The sequence below is a fragment of the Dendrobium catenatum genome, unplaced genomic scaffold, assembly GCF_001605985.2.
Source record: "Dendrobium catenatum unplaced genomic scaffold, ASM160598v2 original_scaffold_117410, whole genome shotgun sequence".
Taxonomy (NCBI): domain Eukaryota; kingdom Viridiplantae; phylum Streptophyta; class Magnoliopsida; order Asparagales; family Orchidaceae; genus Dendrobium; species Dendrobium catenatum.
In genome coordinates this window covers 234,785-255,798 of record NW_021435845.1, presented here as the reverse complement: position 1 = coordinate 255,798, position 21,014 = coordinate 234,785, and the positions used below count along the sequence as shown (strand labels likewise).

At 33.2% G+C, this 21,014-nt stretch overlaps 1 protein-coding gene across 12 annotated transcripts; it reads right to left on the bottom strand.

Moving 5' to 3' along the window:
* Positions 1-214: 214 nt before the first annotated feature.
* On the bottom strand, positions 215-18,592 carry LOC110109087 (probable E3 ubiquitin-protein ligase ZFP1). 12 transcript variants are annotated; one of them, XM_028692075.1, is made up of 7 exons: positions 18,335-18,592; positions 18,143-18,241; positions 5,530-6,483; positions 4,877-5,232; positions 878-976; positions 632-799; positions 215-552 (listed from the first exon to the last, which is right to left on the bottom strand). In XM_028692075.1, the coding sequence occupies exons 3-7, from the start codon at positions 6,395-6,397 to the stop codon at positions 400-402; spliced, it is 1,644 nt and encodes a 547-aa protein (XP_028547908.1). In that variant the 5' UTR covers positions 6,398-6,483; positions 18,143-18,241; positions 18,335-18,592; the 3' UTR covers positions 215-399. The 12 variants fall into 12 exon arrangements, with proteins under 12 accessions (XP_028547908.1, XP_028547910.1, XP_028547909.1 ...); XM_028692077.1 differs by having other exon boundaries at positions 5,530-6,446; XM_028692076.1 differs by having other exon boundaries at positions 5,530-6,494; positions 18,352-18,592.
* Positions 18,593-21,014: the final 2,422 nt, after the last annotated feature.

Below are 21,014 nucleotides of genomic sequence, written 5' to 3'. Positions count from 1 at the left end.
AAGAGTAATGACTTCAACAATCAACCACCCCCTCATCAATCATCATTATTACTTGCAGCCTTTCTAACACTGACTTGAGCATCAATAGCTGGCAATCTACCTCTTGTCAAAATCTTGTTGGGATTCTTCCAAAAAGATCTTCAAGTAGTTTCTACTCCAACATTCAATAGTAAATATATAATCATCTCCAGATCTACATCTTGACAATAGAAACTTAAAAAAACTCAGAGAGATAATGAATGGTTTTGTTTATATGTACAAAAAGAAGTTTTTGAGATATTTAACAGGCATTAATGAATGTATGTGAAATGTATAGTTTAAGCGTATCATCTCTATATACAATATTAAATTTAATTGAGTATATTAAACAAACAGACAAACAGTCTAAGCAGCCTCATTTCAGCGCTCTCTCCTATCCTTCTTGCTATCTAAAGCTGAAGTTTTGCAGATTGGGCACAAATTCTTTATCAATAACCATTGCTTTATGCAGTCAGCGTGATAGGCATGACCGCAGTCAATACTTCCTATGATCTCATCCTCCTCATATTCTACCTGCATTACACAGTCAGTTCATTATCAGTATCTTTAGTTAAAGTAGTAATACAAAGTAGCACGAATTTTGATGCATTACCTGGCATATACTGCACGTTTCATTCTCCTTTAATAATTGGGTCAGGGGTTCTAATGACAAGGCTGTTTCTTGAGGAACATAAGTCTTCATCTTTAGGTGTTTGATGATGAACTCTTCTGACAACCCAGTTTTAACAACTCCAATCTGTTCCTCCAAAGCTAGAAGCTCCTGTTAAGAGAAAAAATAATAATAAAGGCATTCTAATTAAAGTTAAGTAATATTTCATTTTTTAATCGTTTATTGTACCTCATATGACATGTCATCTATATCTAGTCTCATATCTTCGTGATGGTCGATAGCATTCACGACGCCATAAAATCCTGAAAGATCCATCAGAGCAGCATCCTACAAAGTAAATGCCCGAGCACACAAGCCAAAAAAACAGGAATATTAGTAGATGCCAAACTGTCTTTATAGGGTCTGATTCAAGGGCAATTCATTAAAATACGGGAGAAGTAATAAACCTTCACTGCTATCAACTTCCCAGGATTTTACTGCATTGCAAACTAACTGAAAAACACTTGAGTCTTTAGTTTGTTGAAATGAGTCAATCAAGTTTCAAGTCCCTTACCCTTTTGAACCTATAAAAACCCTTATTTAAGGGGAAAAAAAAACAAACTAGACCCAACTAGTTCAACCAAGCCAGCTCCTCTCCAACCTGATCTCCATGATTGCTAGGGGTGTAGATAAATAATCCGACCCGAAAAATCTAGATTTGAGTTAACCCGTTTAATAAACAAGTCAAGTTCATATTGAGTTTTTCAACTCGTTTATAAAACATGTAAGGTTTGAGTTAACCTGCAAACACATTTTTTTTCCAAAAATGATTTGTTTAATATAATTGTTTCTTTTTTTTTTCATGTGGGTATAATCTTATTGTTTTTTATCAAATATCATAAATTCTACAGTTAATAAGTTACAAAAAAATTTATTTAATCAAAATAAATTAACGGGTCAAGTTCGGGCATTCAAGTTGCTAGTTGTTTTTGACCCATTTATTAAACAGGTTGGGTTTGAGTTTAACTGGATTTTGGTCAGGTCAATTTCAAGTCGAACTCAAGCCCGACCCAACAACCCTCTTTGACACCCCTAATGACTACCTCCTCATGCCCCTATTTATTTAGGAACCAGGATTCCTAGAGCATAGCCAACAAAACAAGCGGATGAGGGCAAGAGAGTGGGAGAAAGAGGAGAGCGAGCAACAAGCAAGATGGTGATCAATCAAAAATAGGGCAAAAGATGGAAGTCGGCTCGTCGCGTATAGCATATGCAAGAAAGAGAAAGGAAGAGGATATTCAAGTTTCATATTTGACAATTGTGGCGTCTTCGACAAGTCCATCGATGAAGAAGCTAAGGGAGGAGATTGGGGATGAAGTTTTGTATATTCCCTCTTCTTCTTCATCTTCATCTTCATCTTCATCTTTATCTTCATCCTAAACTAAATTATTTCTCCTAACTTAATATTACCATATTCTACTAAGGATGTTTGGGATAAAATAAACCACAAATAAATTTTAATGTTCATGTTATTATAAAGGTTTTATCTTTTTAATATATGCATTTAACTACATAAATTATTACGTAGGATTTTCAAGCGATAACTTGGAAGATGCCAAGGTAGAATTTTAGTGAACTATATGTATAAAGGAAAGATTGAGCACAAGGATTATAAATAAATCTAAAACAATTCTATAAGATGTGATTAATGGAAGTTATGGCTGTTTAACTCATCTTATTTTGCACATAACTACATAATGCACATAAATGCTTAGTGGTTGAATTGATCTTAGGATGCAACATGGATCTTATAAGCATAGTGTTAATAATATTAAATGATGAAAATATTAAATTACTAATGTTTATGATGGATTAAATATGAGGGTTTAACTAGGGGGAAAATTATAAATTCATTAATTACAAGAACATGTCTAATTGATTATTTAAGTCATTAATGCTTTGATGTCCAATGCCATGAGTGAATGATTGATTTAGAATCTTTTGAATCTAGGATATGGAGCACCATGTGTTGAAGCAAGAAGATCAATGCATGATCAAAAAGCAGTTGTTTTTAGCCTTTGTTCGGCAAGTGACTATTTACTAAATAAGGGATAAATATATCCTTCCTTGTTAGAGGTGTATTTCTTGCTACGAGTGATTTGCTTTAATTATTAAAAATATATTGTGGAATGATTTTGTTTATTCATAGCATTTCACATGATCATTTTTACATGATGAGATAGTTAGCTTTTTAATGTTACTAGTTGCACAAATTCCATGTACATTAAAAATACATTATTCCAATAGCTGAGAAATAATTCTTGCACACCAATCATGAACTATGTTCTTATATAATTGAGTTTAATCATGTTATAAACTACATTAAAACTATTATCATAATATAAAATCTATATAATGTATGCTTGTGTTCGAGTATGAAGCATGTGTTGTCAATTAAATCGTTTTAGATGTTAGTTAGCTAAACATGGCATCAAAATGAAAACTCTATTAGAAATCAGTGAATTTTCATGGGTTTCTTTTATCTTCCTGGTTTTAGGATGACGTAGTATATCAACTATATATATAGTTGATAATTATAAAATGATTACTGAAACATTAATGAATGTATAAATACAGCATGTTGTAAGTAGATGTTTTAGTATTTTAACACAATGATCATTTGCTTGCATATATAAATTTTTATGAAGTCTATTAAATAATAAGCATTGTTAAATAAAATCCATATTTAAAAATCCTATCTTTAATGCATTGCCTAAAACTACTATGTATTATGTTAATTTTTATTTCCATCCATCTCTTTGCTAATATTTATGCCTCATGCCTTATCATTTATATTTTACACAATGGAGCTTCATCTATTGAGTTTGTTTAGCACAAACTCATATCTATTATTTTATTAATTTTCAAGTTATGCATCATCTAGACGAGAGCTTTTAGACTAATGTTTCATGTTCATCTTTGAAGGTTAACCCTCCATCACTCCCTCTACATACACTTGACATTACTTGTAACCTTATTTTTTTCCTAGAAATGTTCTTGGTTTATCACCTTGCATGATTATAGAAGCTGATGCCGTATAAGCCCATCCATATAAAACATATGATGATGCAAATCTAGATCAATTTCAATTTACCTTTATAACTATTAAAATTAAATACCCACGTGGCCAACAGACGGGCTTTTTGAAAGTGCATAGTGTATAGGGATAATAAATTAAACCTTTAGTAGAAGTTTAAATCAACCGGGCCCTTCAATAGACAAATTACCAAAAGAATCAAAAAATCATGCTGCACTAGCTAAAGCAAAAGAGAAAATTGTTGAAGTTGCATAGCAAATAATACCACAGATTGTGATGAGAGTTGAGCACAGGAAACATATCTAACTTGTTACCATGTACAGAGCAGGAGAAGAGAAACAAACTAGAAGGTATGATATCATTAAATGGGTGTGCGTTAAAAAATGTTTATATTCCTCACATTGCACAATTTTTAACAAACATCATTGTTGTTAGCATTATAATAATTTTTGCAAACATTTTATTTTCCATTGCTTGTTGGTTGTGCTTCCTTGTTGTACTAGTGTTATCAACTCTATTAAATGCAATAAAATATTATTTGCATTCTATTGTTTCTACTCTTTATAATTGTTTGCATAGAAACTTTCTCTTGTGAGGACAAAACATGTTTAATCGATCTTGACTTTGAAACTTACTTTAATAATTGAGATTAATCATTTCATTATGTCCCGCATCGTCAGAGTATACTGTCTACTGGACCCAAGGTCTGACAAGAAAAATCTGTTTGAATATGATCTATCACTGGCAAACTATAGAATCCCATGGAGAATGATTTTCCCTGTTGTAAAATAGACTTCGCCTCATCTGTATGGCACGCATAGGTATTCATGAGTAAGTTGGAGAGAGAGAGAGAGAGAGAAGGGGGTGTAAACGATTGTGTTTGCAGTTGGCTCACTAATTTTCTCCCTTTCCTTGAGAATAAAGAAAACAAAAAAGCCAACACGGGTAATGCCCTTATCAACTAGCTAATATGCTGCCTAAAAGTTGCATCGCATGCATTAATGGGATGGAATCTATTTATGACGCTCAGCAAAATAGTTTCCAAACACGAAGCTTCTTGTCAGATTGATGCATTCATACTATTTTTTTTCAAGCTAAACATTATAAGGTAGAAAGGAAAAAAACACAAAAATTAGAGAAACATGATTCACCTCAGCTGAAAGGAGCCTTAAACTCCCACCAAAAAATTGTTGAGCTGGTTGTGGTAGTTGCCGAGGCCTATAAGTTTGATCAACACTAGCAGAAAAGTGTGGGAATGTGGATCCCACATCCATACCATCAGCTGAAAGATTTGAGTTGGAGCTCAAGTTGTTGACAGGGTGCTGGTAGGGAGCCGGTATGTGTGCATGATGGCTGTAACCATGAACTTGCACATTATGGGTAGCTGGATGAAAATTAGGTATTGAAGATGGATGTAGGAACATCGCTGAATTTGTGGCAGATGAATTAGAATATGCCTGCATATTTGTGCTTGCCTGGTGCAAACGCCCTGGATTTAGGTTTCTCCCTGAGTCCATTTGTTATGATTAGATATTCAACTTTGACACATACGGGGGAATTTAAATAACAATTGGATATGAAAGATTCAATTAGCGTTAGAAGTACAAGAAATACCAAGGCTGTCTAAACCTAAAAGGTTAATAATTATCAGATAAAATGAAATGTAATAATTAACTAAATGGTATATAGAATTTAAAGCAACAGCAGGAAAGAACAAGATTAGGATACTCTAGAAAAGCTTATCCGAGAAAGAAATAGGACAATGGATGCTCGTTTTAGCATAATGCATTAAAAAAGATCTTACCTTGCAAGAATCTAAGAGTATTGTTGTAATTCCAATTGACGCCTCCATTAACAATGTTATTCCCATTCCCATACTGTGAAACCCAAGCATTATTGGTAGGCTGGAAGGGGAGCATCATATATGACCCTGGAAGTAAGCAATTTTGATGAGGTAGGACAGCAGACTCTGGCTGAAGACTACCGGTAACTGATCTGCTCCTTACACTTCTGTAAGATCCTTCGGCTCCTGGCAGAGAAGCTCTCATTCCATATTCCGAGGGAGTAAGACTAGTTGGATCCATAATACCAGGCACAGATTCATATGATTGTCCCCACAGTGGTACTCCACAGTTGGAGTGATACGTAATAGTTGAACTTGAGCTTGCTGAGCCATTAAGATTGTTATAGATTCCTGAAATCATTTCTGTATCCTTTCTTTTGCAAGGCCTCCTATCGCTATCAACAAGATGATTATGGCTACCAAATTCATCCACGTTAATTCCATTGTCCGTTGGGTTGATGTTGGAAGGCAATTGTTCAGCCATCAAATTGCTCTGATGAACAGGGAAATTTCTGCCAGCGGGTGCAAGCAACATATTAGAGTTATAAATGTTTGATGGACCAACAACACCTAAACCAAGATTTTGGAAAGCATGACAGTTCTGAATGTTATACTGATTCTGATGTAGCATGAACGTTTCATGATAATCCCTAAATTGATGAAAAAAATCCACACTATTCCCTGGACCTGAAAGAGACGGATGACAATTTCTACTTGTATAATCAGAAGAATTTCCAGTAAAGCCATGGTCGCGATGAAGACAACTATCCCTTGGTTCTGAGTCCAAATCAAACATCTGCTGCGTGCATAGCGTGCTTCTCTGCCCCATGCTGATCAACTAGCTTGTGCAATTATTTTGAACTCAAAAAGCTGGTAACCTATGGTCACAACAAATCAGCCACAAAACAGAGAAACCTGTAATGTTTCTGTAGAATCAGGTACACCGTCACAAATGATGTGCGACATTATCATAGTAAATTTTGAATGCAATAGAAGTGGTGAGTACTTAAGAATGTTCAAAACATTCTGCAGATAAAATTTTGTGCAAGTGACAACAATTGAACGGTTAAAGAGCCCCAACAAACCGTCGCAGAGTTGCACATTCCATGTTTTCCATATAACACCTACAAATAATTCTACAAGATACATCATCTTGGAGCTACAGTTAGTTCCTACAACACCTCCCGAGATTTATTAAAGCTAAACCAGCTAATAACAAAGAGATGTATCATAGATAAATTCTGGATCACAAAAATCAGATACCAGGGATAACATAAACTGGTCGCTTTCAAGACATAGGTATCAAGCATCACGTAAGACATTAGGCATCTCATGCCCAGGCCCACGATAGACGAGAGTCTCATGGGCTAGAAATGCAATTTTTTTTTTATAAAACAACTTAACAGGCAGTGAGGCTAATAACCAATTTGTTATTTTCTTCATGTCCGCCTTTTTCTGGAACTTCATGGAATGCTATCTTTAAATTGTCTCCTTCCTTGGGTTGGTCCGCCTCAAAAAACTGTAAAATATAAGTTTAAATTTGTTGGATGGCCTAATTAGATCAACCCGCAACCTAAGAGATCTGAGTCTGACTTCTAAGCCCTATCAAAACCATTCCTTACCAATTCAGATGCAGTAGTTACTTGAAATAAACGTCCATCAAGCCCCTCAGATTGGGTTTACGTCATCATCTAGATAGAAATTTTTTAAAGTTGAAGTAGGGGTTTATAGGGATAAAGGTGCAAAACCACCCTTATTTCAATTGAAATCAGAAATATTTATGTTTTGATGTCTCAAATAATATATCTTTTCATGGCTTTAGCTGAGGTTTTACAATCTCCTGCAAGCTTCTACTAGTTTAAAACAAAATACAGTCATATACTCATATTTCCTAGTTTACTACAAAGGTTTCTAAATAGAACAATTTTTTAGCTCAACATTCCACCATTATTACTTTGGGTTTAGGTTGCAGGAGAAGGAAAAGGTTTACACCTAGCAAAGCCAAGCCCATCCAGACTGAAAGTCTAAAATTCAAAAATGTTATCAAAATGCAAAGTTCAGCTACCCTAATAAAAAAAACCTTTTTCAATGCGTACCAACCAAGAACAAATATGATACAACGCTCAAAGTAGTAAAAAAGACCAAGCACCATAAGAGGACCCTAATGTTTCCATGATTTGGCCAAAACAACAGCCTGCATTCACAGGAGAATGGAGAGGAACCAATCAAATGTCAAAAAAACCCCACATAAACAAACAATAGGGCATAAATAAATGCACTGGCAAACCCAATTATACCCAGTTTAATTACAAAACGAAGCCCCAAATTTCTCTACCCAACAACAACAACATCAAGCCTTTATCCCACTACGTGGGGTCGGCTACATGAATCCTTTTTCTCCATTGTGTCCTATTAAAAGTCAAATTCTCATTTAAATCTAATAAAGCATTCTCTACCCAACAAATGGAAAAAATCCTAATACCTTACAGAAGTACAAGAAACAGGAAAAAACAACTGCCATATACAATTGCAATTTGTAGGATGACCTACTCCTAGGGAACACATTCCTCACCAAATCAGATCTATTGGTTACTCCATTCCAAAAAAGCATTCAAATCATGCTTATCTCACCTAGACCTGTACATCAAACAGGTGATTTTACACTCTCAAGAAAACTTATAATAACAAAATAACAAAATAAAAGCTCAGATTTCATAGTTAATTGGAAAACGTTTCTAAATAGAATAATCTTTTTGCTCAACACTCCACTCAATTGCATAAAGTTGAGGTTGTGGGATAAGGTAAAAAAGTTTACACCTAGCAATGTACAGTCAAAGCAAGTCCAACCACAGTGAACCAATCTAAAATTCAATAACTTTAACAAAAGACAAACTACGACAGGCCCCACAATAAAAAAAAAACTATCTTTTATGAAAAATACTACCAAGAATGAAGATGATGAATGCTCAGAATAGTAATAAAGAGATAAAAAACTACAAGGCAGGTCAAAAAAATATCATAAATTTACAAAATAGAAGATAAACCAATCCAGTATCACAAAGCCACACAAGTGTATAACCAAATATGGCAATAAAATTAACTTTCCAAAACCCAAGCACACCCAATCTCACCAAAAAGCAAAACTCCGAATCTCTAAACCAAAACAAAAACCTACTAATATCATATAAAAGTACAAAAACCACATAGAGGCAAAATAACTTTAGAGAAGTGATACTATAAGATGTCAACTTGAATGCTCCTTGAAATTTTTGCCTCTCTTCCTATCACAATTTTTTTCAATTTCTCAGGAACCGCAACTAACTACAACCTAGAAGCATGCACAAGCTCCTTATTTCATCCTTCTAACTCAAAGAGTTTAAGATGGTGGAAGTAAAAAGATAATTTAAATTTTGATTTCGAGCTAATCCATAATAACAATTTTCTAACTAAACAATGAGCATGTTATTATCCAAGAAGAAAAGTATAACCAAGATTTATCCCAGATTCATTTGTTTTGAATTTACGCATTATCATATAATATTAGTTAGACAATATATTACCCAATTCTCTCCCATGACTCAATAATGTAATAATGCATTTCAGATCTCTCAATTAGCTATGCCACAAAAGTCATTGGTCAACAATAGCAAAAAGAATATCGTTTCCCACAAAATAATAAGCCGTAAATGAATACCAGATCATGAACAAGTTAGTAGGCTATTGGCTACATGACAACAATGCTCTCTAAAACATTTCAAGGAACGAAGTAGCCTTGAAGCAATTCCTCAAAGCTTAACCCTTTGAATATTAAATTTCATTTTGTTAAATAAAAAACAACCTATATCACTAGCAAATAGACATTTTGTTTAAAAATAGCATATTTTTTAGCTGCATGAAGAAAGGCATAAATGAAAAAGCATAATGTTTATTAAATAGAGAAATATTGGGATCCAACACCTCATTTACATCCTTCGCAATGTTTAAATTCTCAACTAAATCATCCACATACTACTCTCCTAAGCACAATATACTATCGAAGCTTAAGATAGTAATCTCAAATTTAGATAGGGGAACTTTATCCTGATGAAAGAACTAGGAGCCTGTGAATAGAAGAGTTTAGAAAGAAATGCCAATGAAGAAATATAATAAACGAGGACAATTAAGAAAAAAAAAGTCAAATAGAAGAAGATAAGGAAGAGAGCATGAATCTAGTAAAAATAATACCAACACTAAGGCCTCGTTTGAGACAGCTTAATTTTACCTCTTATTTTCGTGGTTTGAATGTGACGTATGCTTTTTTGGAAACTCCATTTCTTTACCATTTTGAGAAGCGTTATGGTAGTAGCTTCTCCGTTTAAAACCTCCAATTCTTCTATTGACGTTTTTGAAACGGAAAAGGTAAAGAAACTAAACAAAGCCTAAGAAGATGAGGTTGGCGATGGTGCCATAAGGTGTGAGTAACATCCAACATATAAGAGAATATAGTCCTATCAACTATACCCCACAATCTCAGCATAAATGTCTTAGAAATTTTACATCATCTCCTTGCCAGAAGAATGGAGCTTTTAACAACTTCAATAGGATGTCACCAACAAAATGAATTTGATCAAAATTCAAAGTAACTTATTGCGGACCAATTCTCAGATATCTATCAGAAGCTTAAGACGAATAAGTTTGTTTTGAGAGCTTCTTGTTGGAGATAAAAGATGCAAAAATTTAGATTTTGACTCAAAAAAGTTTACCCCATGGAGCTGAGCTCAATGTAAAGTTGGGAAAGAGGGAAATTTAGAGCATCTTTTAATGTGCCACCACTTTTTCTAATGAGTTTTTTTCATGTCAGTGTCACCCATGGATGTGAGGCTAATCAACAAAATGCTAATCAATATATATATGAAAAAGATTCCAGATTTGGGCAATAATAAGTTTTGAAATTTTGAAGTTCTTCACCTAGGTGGAGGCTAAAAAACCGACTTCAACTCTTATTGGATATCATAGTTACCTTACACACTATGTTTTACCCGATACTTCACCAGTTTTATTTTCACAATCATAAGATCAAGAAATTTAGATTCTTATTAAGATTCCTCGTCATTTTATTTTCTTATGGGAAAATTAGATCGTTTAAATTAAAAAAAATTGTAAATTATTCCGAGTGAAAATTTATGTACCCAACATCGATTATTAGTTTTAGACTTTAAGATAAAAGGGCAAAAGATAAAGAATAAAGTAAAATGATATTCTAGGATTAGATGGGGCTTTTAAAGAATATTAATAAAAATATTTTTTAATATGGTTTTAGATCTTAAGATTCCGTCTATACATGAGGATGCTAATGTTATATGAGAAAAAGTGGCTATGATATTAAGAATATTGCAAAAGATGGGCTTAGAGTATCAAAGAGAAAAGTTCCTAATAGTAAAAATAGTTGGTGGTGGAATCCAAATGTGCAAAAAAAGATAAAAAATAAGAAGATTTGTTATAAAAATTGGTTTACATGTTAAAATTCTAATAATTGGGAAATATATAAAGAGGCATGTAAGGAATCTAAGAAAGCAATATGTGATGCAAAGATCTTAGCATTTAATAATTTATATAATAGATTAGATGCTAAGGAAAGAGAAAGATATATGAATAAATTAACCAAACAAAGAGATAGGAGTAATAAGGATTTAGTTCAAGTAAAGTGTATTAAAGATGAAAATCAAAAAGTATTTTTCTTAGAAGATGATATTCAACAAAGATGGATGAGATATTTTGCTACACTTTTTAATGAAAAATGTGAAAATGCAATTGACTTTAATGACCTTGGCGCCCTAAATAAAAATAAATATTTATGTTTTTATTGACATATTAGTAAAACCAAAGTTAGAGATGCTTTAAAGAAAATGCTGTGTGGAAAAGCTGTTGGACCTGATGATATTCCAATAGAGGTGTGGAAATGCTTAAGATATGAAGGAATTTCTTGGCTTACTAAACTTTTTAATATTATTTTGAAGATGAAAAAGATGTCAGATGAGTGGAAAATGAGTGTGTTAATTTCTATTTTTAAGAATAAAGTGATGCACAAGATTGTGCGAATTATAGAGGAATTAAGTTAATGTGTCATACTTTAAAACTATACGAGCGAGTTATGGAGTGTAAGTTGCGGTGTGATACTAATGTTTCTCAAAATCATTTGGATTCATGTCGGGTAGGTCTACTATGGAAGCCATACATTTATTTAGAGGTTTGATGGAGAAATATAGAGAGAATAAGGAGGATATTCATACGATATTTATTGATTTAGAGAAAACATATGATAAAGTCCCAAGAGAAGTGCTATGGAGAGTTCTTGAAAAGAAATGAGTTAATAATGGTTATATCTAAATCATTAAAGATATGCATGCAAGAGCTATTACTTGTGTTCAAACACAAGGTGGTTTGACCAAGTATTTGGTTAGATTACAGCAAGGGTTAGTAAGCCCATATCTTTTTGCTTTAGTCATGGATGTTCTCACTAGACATTTGCAAAAGGATGTACCTTGGTGTATGCTTTTTGTTGATGATATTCTTCTTGTTGATAGGACTAGAGAGGGAGTTGAGGGTAAACTTGAATTATGGAGGTCAACCATAGTTTAAAGGTTTTCACTTGAGTAGATCTAAAACTAAATATATAGAGTGTAATTGTATTAGTAATAGACCTAGTGAGGGAATTGTGACTTTGGGCGACCAAGTCATTAATAAGAGTACATGTTTTAGATATCTTGGATCTATTGAACAAAACGATGGTGAAATAGATGGGGATATTATCAGCATAATTCAAATTGGATGATTGAAGTGGAGGAATGCATCGGGCTTATTGTGTGATAGAAAAGTCCCCCTCAAACTTAAGGAAAAATTCTATAAGATGGTGGTGAGACCTACAATGCTTTATAGTGTCGAATGTTGGCCATTAAAAGAGAAGCATAATACTAAGTTAAGTGTTGTAGAGATGAGGATGCTCATGTGGATAAATGGCTTTACCCTTAGAGATAGGATACAAAATGAGCATATACGTGAAAAGGTTGAGTAGCTCCAGTGGAAGATAATATTAGAGAAAGTCGCCTTAGATAGTTTGGTCACATAAAATGGCAACCTCCGATGACCCGGTTAGGAAAGTAGAGATATTAAATTTGACTTATGTTAAAAAAGGTAGAGGTAGACCTAAAAAGACTTGGTTAGATAATATTAAAAATGATCTTTCTTTATTAGATTTAACAAGAATTTGACTTTTAAGATAACACAATGGAGAAAAAGGATTTATGTAGCCGACCCCACGTAGTGGGACAAAGGCTCGATGTTGTTGTTGTTGTTGTTGTTGTTGTTGTTGTATTAAGATTCCTCATCATGTCTCCTTTTTCTTAGAAAATCAATATCAATTTTCTACTTGTTGAACTTTTTATATAGGGATTCCAAAGAGGGCCTGGTATAATGCAATGCTGAGGGAGAAAATAAAATATAAGAATAAAATATTACTCGACAATATCGAAACAATAATTGTTCCACATCTTTCTCAAAATTAAATGCAACTTTTAAATCAATTTTGCTTTGAAGCCATTTTCCGCTTGTTCGATATGTGTTCCTTGGCCAGGGATTCTCCACTTACACCAAAACTTAAAAAAGTGGAGACAAGCTTGATTGTTATTGTTCATAGGGAGCAATAACATCATCATTCCTTATTCCAAAAATTTAGAGTCAGGGTTATGAATCATTAATCTCTAATGATTACAAACTAAGTGTTGCATATTGTTGAAACTTTATTGTGTGCAAAACTTTTGCCATAAACTTATAGCTATGTTACCCTTAATCAACCTCTTTTTCCTCCACATAGTCCTACATTAATTTTGTCACCTATCTTACCGGTTCACCATCTATCATTCATTTCATGAGCCAAATTCAATAATTTTTTTCACTGTTTTATATTTAATAGGTATACTAACACTATACAACTTTATAACACCATCTTAACATTCTCATTCTTCCAAACTCAATTTGATTATCAATGATTTCTTTATAATCCCACTCCCTAATCGATAGAGCATAGCTATTAAGGAATGATTATCGAATGATTCCATAGATTCATATGGAAGGTATATCTATAAACTTAAGATAGCTAAATGTCCTATTACTTACTTGAAGAGCTTCACCCACGACAAATAAGAAAATAAATAAACAAAAAAATCAGTGATTACAACAACTTGATCTGAAATCACCCTAAAGCTTTGAATTGATTGGAGTTGGAGTATTGGAAAAAAGGGTTAATGATTTTGGAGAAAATATAGCATGGAAAGATTTTTCTTCTGTAATTGGTCAGATCATCAAAAGGCCTAGTTGCTCATCAACATCTTGAAAATATTTTTCTTAACCATCATGTACATTAGTAAGGAGAATGAAGCATTAAAGAGTTGCACTATTGATAAAATTGAACTGACTTCCCAACCTTTTATAAGGAAAAAAATGTGTAATTAATTACCCATGTTCTTGCAAAACCAAAGGTAAGTAGAGTTACTCTACTTCTATCCAATGTGGATGCAAGCCACTATTCCGATCTTTTGTGGTAAAAGCGTCTCAAAAAGTACTGCAAAACCATGATGTAATGAAAATAATGAAAGAATGATACGGCGAAGAATGATGCAGAACTGAGAAATTAAACCAATTTATTGAATAGTTTAGATGGAACTCAAAGGCTAATTACTATACCTGAATGTTTTATTTGCGGTTTTCTATAATGCATACAAGGCAACAAGAATATGAAGTCTTTGTAATAGGTCTTGAAATTTGAAATGTGTGCCGCTAGGGCTGCCTCATCTTGCCTACAAGTCATGGGAATTGCTTCATGATTGATTTGTCCATGCAAACCGAATCTAACTTATTAAACCTAAATATTGTGTATGTATATGAAATGAACCAAATGACTCAATTTGGTTCAAGAATCAACTATTGAAATTGTAAACTTAGTTAGCATACACTTATTCCATATTTCCATCTAAACAATCACTTAAAGTAGAGCTCAATTGAAGGTATTATCACTATTATTTTCCTTTAAGTCCTCAACATATATAAATAGAATCATCATCGGCGAAGTCTTGGCATCAAAGTTTTCTCCCCAAAATAATTCAAAAGAGAAAGGGAGAGAGAGAGAGAGAGAGAGAATAAACAACACATTGGCTATCTTTTGATCTTAAATAGGAGAGGCTGAGTGATATCAATGAACAATTCGTGTACCATTAAGCATCTCACTTTCAATTCAATCAATAAAGTTCAATTTATTCATCCTGGGGTTTCAAGTAAATAACCTTTTATGCTACCTAAATCATAGTTCTCAAAAGCTTCAAGCAACCTCAAGGTGACGGGGCTATCCAACACCTAAGACACTAGGCATCAGTGCATTACCTTAGGCACTTGCTCAAGTACCATGGCATGCTAATTTTTCATAGTGTAAAACTAGAATCATCACATTAAACTATATGGGAAATATAATGAATTTTCAAGTTTCAATGCATTCCAACGTCCTAAAACTTGCAAAATACATCATCTTAAGAACAATAAAATTAGTTAAGTTTTTAACATGTGTAGCACAAGGATAATCAAATCTTCACTATGTATTCCATTTTTCTCATCATCAATACTCTTCTATCCATTATTGGATTTTGATCTCTCCATCTTTTCTTCTATCTCCACAAATTCTTTCTCTTCATCCGTGAGATATTAACTTTAGAATTTGAAGTTGTTGCACCTAGTTGTAGGTTTGTAAACAAACCGAATTGAACCGAGCTGATAATGTTCATGTCCATGTTTATGTTCATTTATTATAAGTTTGTTCATGTTCATTCAAGCTCGATTCGATCTTTCATATTCGTGTTCAAGCTTGGTTCGTTTAAGTTGATAAATAATCATGTTTGGTTCATGTTCGATTAGTTTCGTGCTTATCAAGCTTTAAACAAACATGTTCACGAACAAGCTTTATCGAGCCTACTAACAAACATATTCGCAAAAATTTCTATCGATTGTTTCAAACTATCAAACGAGAATGTTTGTGAACATATATAGTGATTTTTTTTAGTTACCAAACGGGCCTATTCGCGAGCATATCTAATAAGGGTTTTAGAACTATCAAACAAATTTGTACACGAACACATCTAGAGAGTATTTTTGAACTACCAAACGAGCTTGTTCACAAACAAACGAGCTATAATTCTTCTTATAAAAAAACTTGTTCTAGAATAACTTATTATTATATTTTTAAATTATAATAAACATAAAATATTTATATTAGATTTATTAAATTTTCGTATCAAATACAAATCGAGCTTCTTATCGAGCTTCATATCAAGCATGTCACGAGCTTACAACAATATTGTTCATGACCATAAACGAACCGAACACATAGTTGTTCAAGTTTGTTATTATAACAACGAGTATTTAAAAAAAAGTTCAAGCTTATTTGATTATTTAATTAAATGATCACGAAAGAGCTTAGATCGAGCCGAGCCTCAAGTAAATTGTCGAACGCTCAGTTCATTTATAGCCCTACCTAGTTGATCTAACTTTTTCCCCAATGCACATCAATATTTCTCCAATTCTAAATGCTCTATTGAAATCAGTTCATATCACATTATAATGACCAAAAACAAAAGTATCTTCAATGTTTGAAATATTAGACACATCTTAACAATTAAAACACCTTACTAATGAAACTAGCTTGGGAGATGTGTCGCATGCCATGTCCTCGCCTCCTATCACTCCAACATCAAGGTGAAAACTAAAATTTCCTTTGAAAAAACTACTTTAAAGTCATCTCTAATGATTCCTCAATCTATATTTGAATTCTGCAAATTGTTGACAGCCTAACATAAACATTTGTTACTTCAAGAATTGTTAGTATCACTTTAAAGCTAACTATCTTGGCAAGCGTCTGGATGCCAAGTTTGAATTGGCCTAGTTTCAGTATATGACCCTCTAGTTACTCAATTCATCAACCTCAATTAAAATACTTTGCTTGATATGTATATTTATATATATATATATATATATATATGTGTGTGTGTGTGTGTGTGTGTGTGTGTGTGTGTTTCCCTTCTTGCTCACTGAATTGGCTCATTCTAGAAATACTTTCACCTTTTATCATATCATTACTCCCCATATTTATTTACTCAGTTCTATTTTAAGTTGCAAATAAAACCTAGAATGATGAATGGTGAAGGGAAAAACATATGCCAATATCAAGTCATTTGGATACAACTTACAATAATAACCATATTATGGTGCACACTGCACAATAGTTCTTCTCTTTCGAGCTAACTATTTTCTTACTCCATCTCAAATAAAAACTTCAACAAGTATCATAACAACTAGCTCATATGCTTGTGTAAAAAGTTTATATAATAAATGTTAAAAATTTATTAAAAAAAAAAAAACTAAAAAACAATCAATTTCATAGATGGTACACAAAAAGTCACAGAACTGTAGAAATTATCAATCTCTAATGAAAAGAAACAACTATAAAGAACTTCAGTTTAGATAATAATACGTCACTTGGTTTTCACTCACCATTTGCAAGTCCTTTTGGCTATGATAGCATGTTAAGGATACAACTAATATGGAAGAAAACAACATTTAAGGAAATTAATAAGGCTGAAACCTTGATAAATAATAATGATCATGTTAATAGTAAAAAAGGACTTCTAAAAATGAAAATATGCTTGCTGTATTTTTTATAAGCAAAAGGAAAATCAGATAAAACATATAGGCGAAGGAAAAATAATGCCCAACATAAAGTTTGTTAACATCCACATTCTCTATATAGCACCCCAAGATATTTGGCAAACACACAAATTAAAAGAGGCCTGTGATGATGGTAAGCTCTAAAGCTCTTCCAACCTCTAAAAACCCTAACTTGATTAAATGTGCATTTAGAAGAATAGAACATTTTTCACCAACTCCACTAGGTTCCATAAAATAGGGCACCAAAGTATGCAAACTTTAAATTCTAAACCATAACATTGCCCAAAATTTCCCTTTTTTCTCAAGCTAACAGATAAAGGATTCAAACCATTCACCGCTTCTTCAGAGGGTGATGTTAAATACCACACCATCGTGTGACCAGTGTTAACTAATGGATAAACATAAACAACAAGATTCAAATAGTGTCCACTAACTTTCTCTAGTTTCTGCAGGCCACCGATATAATCTAATCCATTACCTATATACATTACACATTAAAATACTGCCCTCTAACTTTCTCCAGTTTCTCCAGGCCACCGACACGATCCAACCCATTACCTGCTCAAATAGTGTCCTCTGGCTTTCTCTAGTTTCTCCAGGCCATAGATAAAATCCAAGTCATGCATAGAACAACTTTTCAATGAGTACAATGACGATGGAAAATCATCAATCACACATCAGTCTCCAGAAAGCTCTGAGTTGCTGTTCCATCCATATCATTCACCAATTTTTCTTTCCCAAAAGATACCATAAGTTCCTCAAAGCTAACCGAACTAACATACACTAAACAAAATATCATCAATTACCAAACAAAATAAAATGTGACGAGTACCTTCAATATCTGAACAGATAAAAAGCCCTTAACTGCTCTCCCGAACCACTTCCCCCAAAATATCAGCACCCTTCTGCAACCATTAACAGCAAAAAAAACCTAAAATTGAAAAACAAACACCAACTCAGTTGGAAAAATACCAATTCCTCCATAGAATGCAAGAAATAGCATAACAAATCAAAAGATGCAAACCAAAAGTAAATAATAACCCGACGAGAAACCTCGAAGAAGGGGAAACGAATCCGCACAACCGCCGATAGATACAGTCGATCACCGGCCAAAAATCGGAGGCGAAATCAGCGATCAGCAATATCGCTGATTTCGCCAAGATCCAACAAGAATATAGAAGAAGGAAACTGGGTATGAGTAATTCTCCACAAGGGCCGGATGAGATGAAGCAGACAGGAGAGAAAGAAGATGGAGGATTCTGGGAAAATTTTGGACAGAAACACTTAATTCATCGGATAAATAACGGGTGAGGCGACAACCAATGGTGAGGTGCACCGCACCCAGAGAGTGACCCACCGTACGGACGGCTTAGATTGAACGATCTAGCGGTTAGTCTTGAAGAACCGGGACCACCGCTACTTTCTGAGACCCAAAAAGTGACCCGGTCTTTTCAGTAGTAGGCAGCGGGCTTTGGCGGCAGGTCTTCTACTACAGCCCACGTTTGGACTGTATATGCGCGGAAGAGCAAATATATTAATAGAAATAAATTAGTATGTATTTTATACCATTATATTTCTTATACTATAAATATGAATTAACTAACCATATATTATACTTACCTAATACTAATAAAATTTTTAATTATGATCTAAATTTTTTTCATATTAATATTCGGCTCAACAAATATTTAATGCTTGTATTTATTTCTTTAATTTATTGAATCAAATTGGAGGTGCTCATGAATAAAAAATTTAATTAAAAGTTATATATAAATAATAGCTTATTAGGATAAAAAATTTTGTGTTATGATCAGTTGATGTAAGTGTACATCGAGTTTCGCTTTAAAGTTCTTAGATTTGCACTAAGATTAGTATTTTACATGATATCTTAAATTAAACTAATTTTAGCACAATTTTTTTCCTTGAACAACGTTTGTTTTACATAAATGAAAAGTACCCTCTTAGTTTTCTTATAGTTATAGAAAGAAATTACATTGTGATATTTTAATACAAATTATATTATTTTAGAATGGGCTTGAAAGTCATTGTGTTTGCTTTAAAATTATTGTAATACAAATTTCAAATGTAATACTAATTTTGAAGTAAATCCTAATAACCACCCCCATGATGATATGGACAATGGAATAATCCTTCCCACAAAGCAATCTTAGCCAACCATAGATAGCAACTAAGCCCAATCATAAATGTCCGAGGCTAACATATTCCTGGTGTATCTCAGTATTTATCTCCTCTATTATTTCAAAATTAGTGTAATGTGTCACGAAGGGTTTAACTAATGTGAATACCCTATTTCCCATATTTTGCTGCTTCTTTTAATTGTTATGTGATTTTGCAATGTTGCTTTAGTGCATTTCAACTTCATTATGGTATCAGAGTATTGTTTGCATTACTCAATCCCACTCGTAGGCTAATTTTATCAGGTTTCCTTCACATACTTAACATTTCTCATAATCTTATATCCATTAACAATCTTATTGTGAATAATAAATATTTTATTTCATTTAATGCCTATAGGTGTCACATAAAGGATCTGAAGAAAAATTGTACACTCTTTAAGGTTTATGTTAGAACGGTCTCTATTTCCTTTCTAAAGTCCAAACAACTCTTCATCTCATGACATTGGTGTCCATACCAATTATCTTAAATCTTTGGCATATAAGATTTGGGCATTTCCATGCTAACACATTTGCTCCGGTCTCTAAGCTAAACAAAACATTATGTATTCCCTCTTCTTTGTCTTTTTGCAAGTCATGTGATGTGGCTAAGGCCCACCATCTCTGCTTTACATTGTCTATAAACCAATCTTACAAACCTTTAGATTTACTTAACTCAAATGTATGGAAACTTTCCCCACTTTTATATACTAAAAGGTACAAATATTATGTGAGTTTCATTGATTGTTAGTCTCATTTCTCTTATGAATCCCATGCTTAATAAAGTTGATATCATATAAACACTTCATTTAACTCAAGAAAATGATTTAAACTTAATTTAAAACTTATATTAAAATCCTTCAAATCGATGGTGGCTAGGAATATTTCAGCTATAACTTTCAAAAACTACTATCTTCTCATGAAAGTATTCATAAAACAAGATGACCCTACACTCTATAACAAAATAGAGTGGTTGAATGTAAATATGATCATTGAATACTTGAGACCACTCACATTCTAATGCTTGAGGCAAATCTACCTTATGCGTTATGGCAAAACACACTCCTAATCTCAACCTATCTTATCAATTGCATGATGTCTCCAAGAACCAAAAAAATCTCATTATCACATTCTATATAGCAAAATATTATCCTATGACCAGCGTCACATTTTGGTTGTACTTGTTAGTTATGGATGCCACCCCAACACTATCATAAACTAGCTCCACAATCTACTTGATGCATGTTTTTGGGGTATAACAGTACACACAAAGGATGCACATTCTTTATTAGTTCATCAATTGAATCATTCTCTCCCACCACATTGTGCTTGGTGAAAATATATTTCCCTACTAAATTCTACTTACACCCTCTATCTCAACCTCAACAATCACTTGCATTACTCCCTTGGTCCTTAAACCTTACTAAAACTCAAGCACAATCCATATGCAACAACATACCTATCTTAGCTTATCCTTTGCTCCAACTATAGCATCTACTTCAATCTCTAAACAATACTTCCCATGGACTC

What these genes read in the sequence shown, in the direction of transcription:
- LOC110109087 (XM_028692075.1), bottom strand. Translation starts at nt 6,397, where the DNA reads ATGGGGCAGAGAAGCACGCTATGCACGCAGCAGATGTTTGATTTGGAC. An exon ending in TACTCTTAGATTCTTGCAAG is followed by an intron (nt 5,233 to 5,529) that starts GTAAGATCTTTT and finishes AAATGGACTCAG; the next exon opens with GGAGAAACCTAAATCCAGGG. An exon ending in TAGATGACATGTCATATGAG is followed by an intron (nt 800 to 877) that starts GTACAATAAACG and finishes TTCTCTTAACAG; the next exon opens with GAGCTTCTAGCTTTGGAGGA.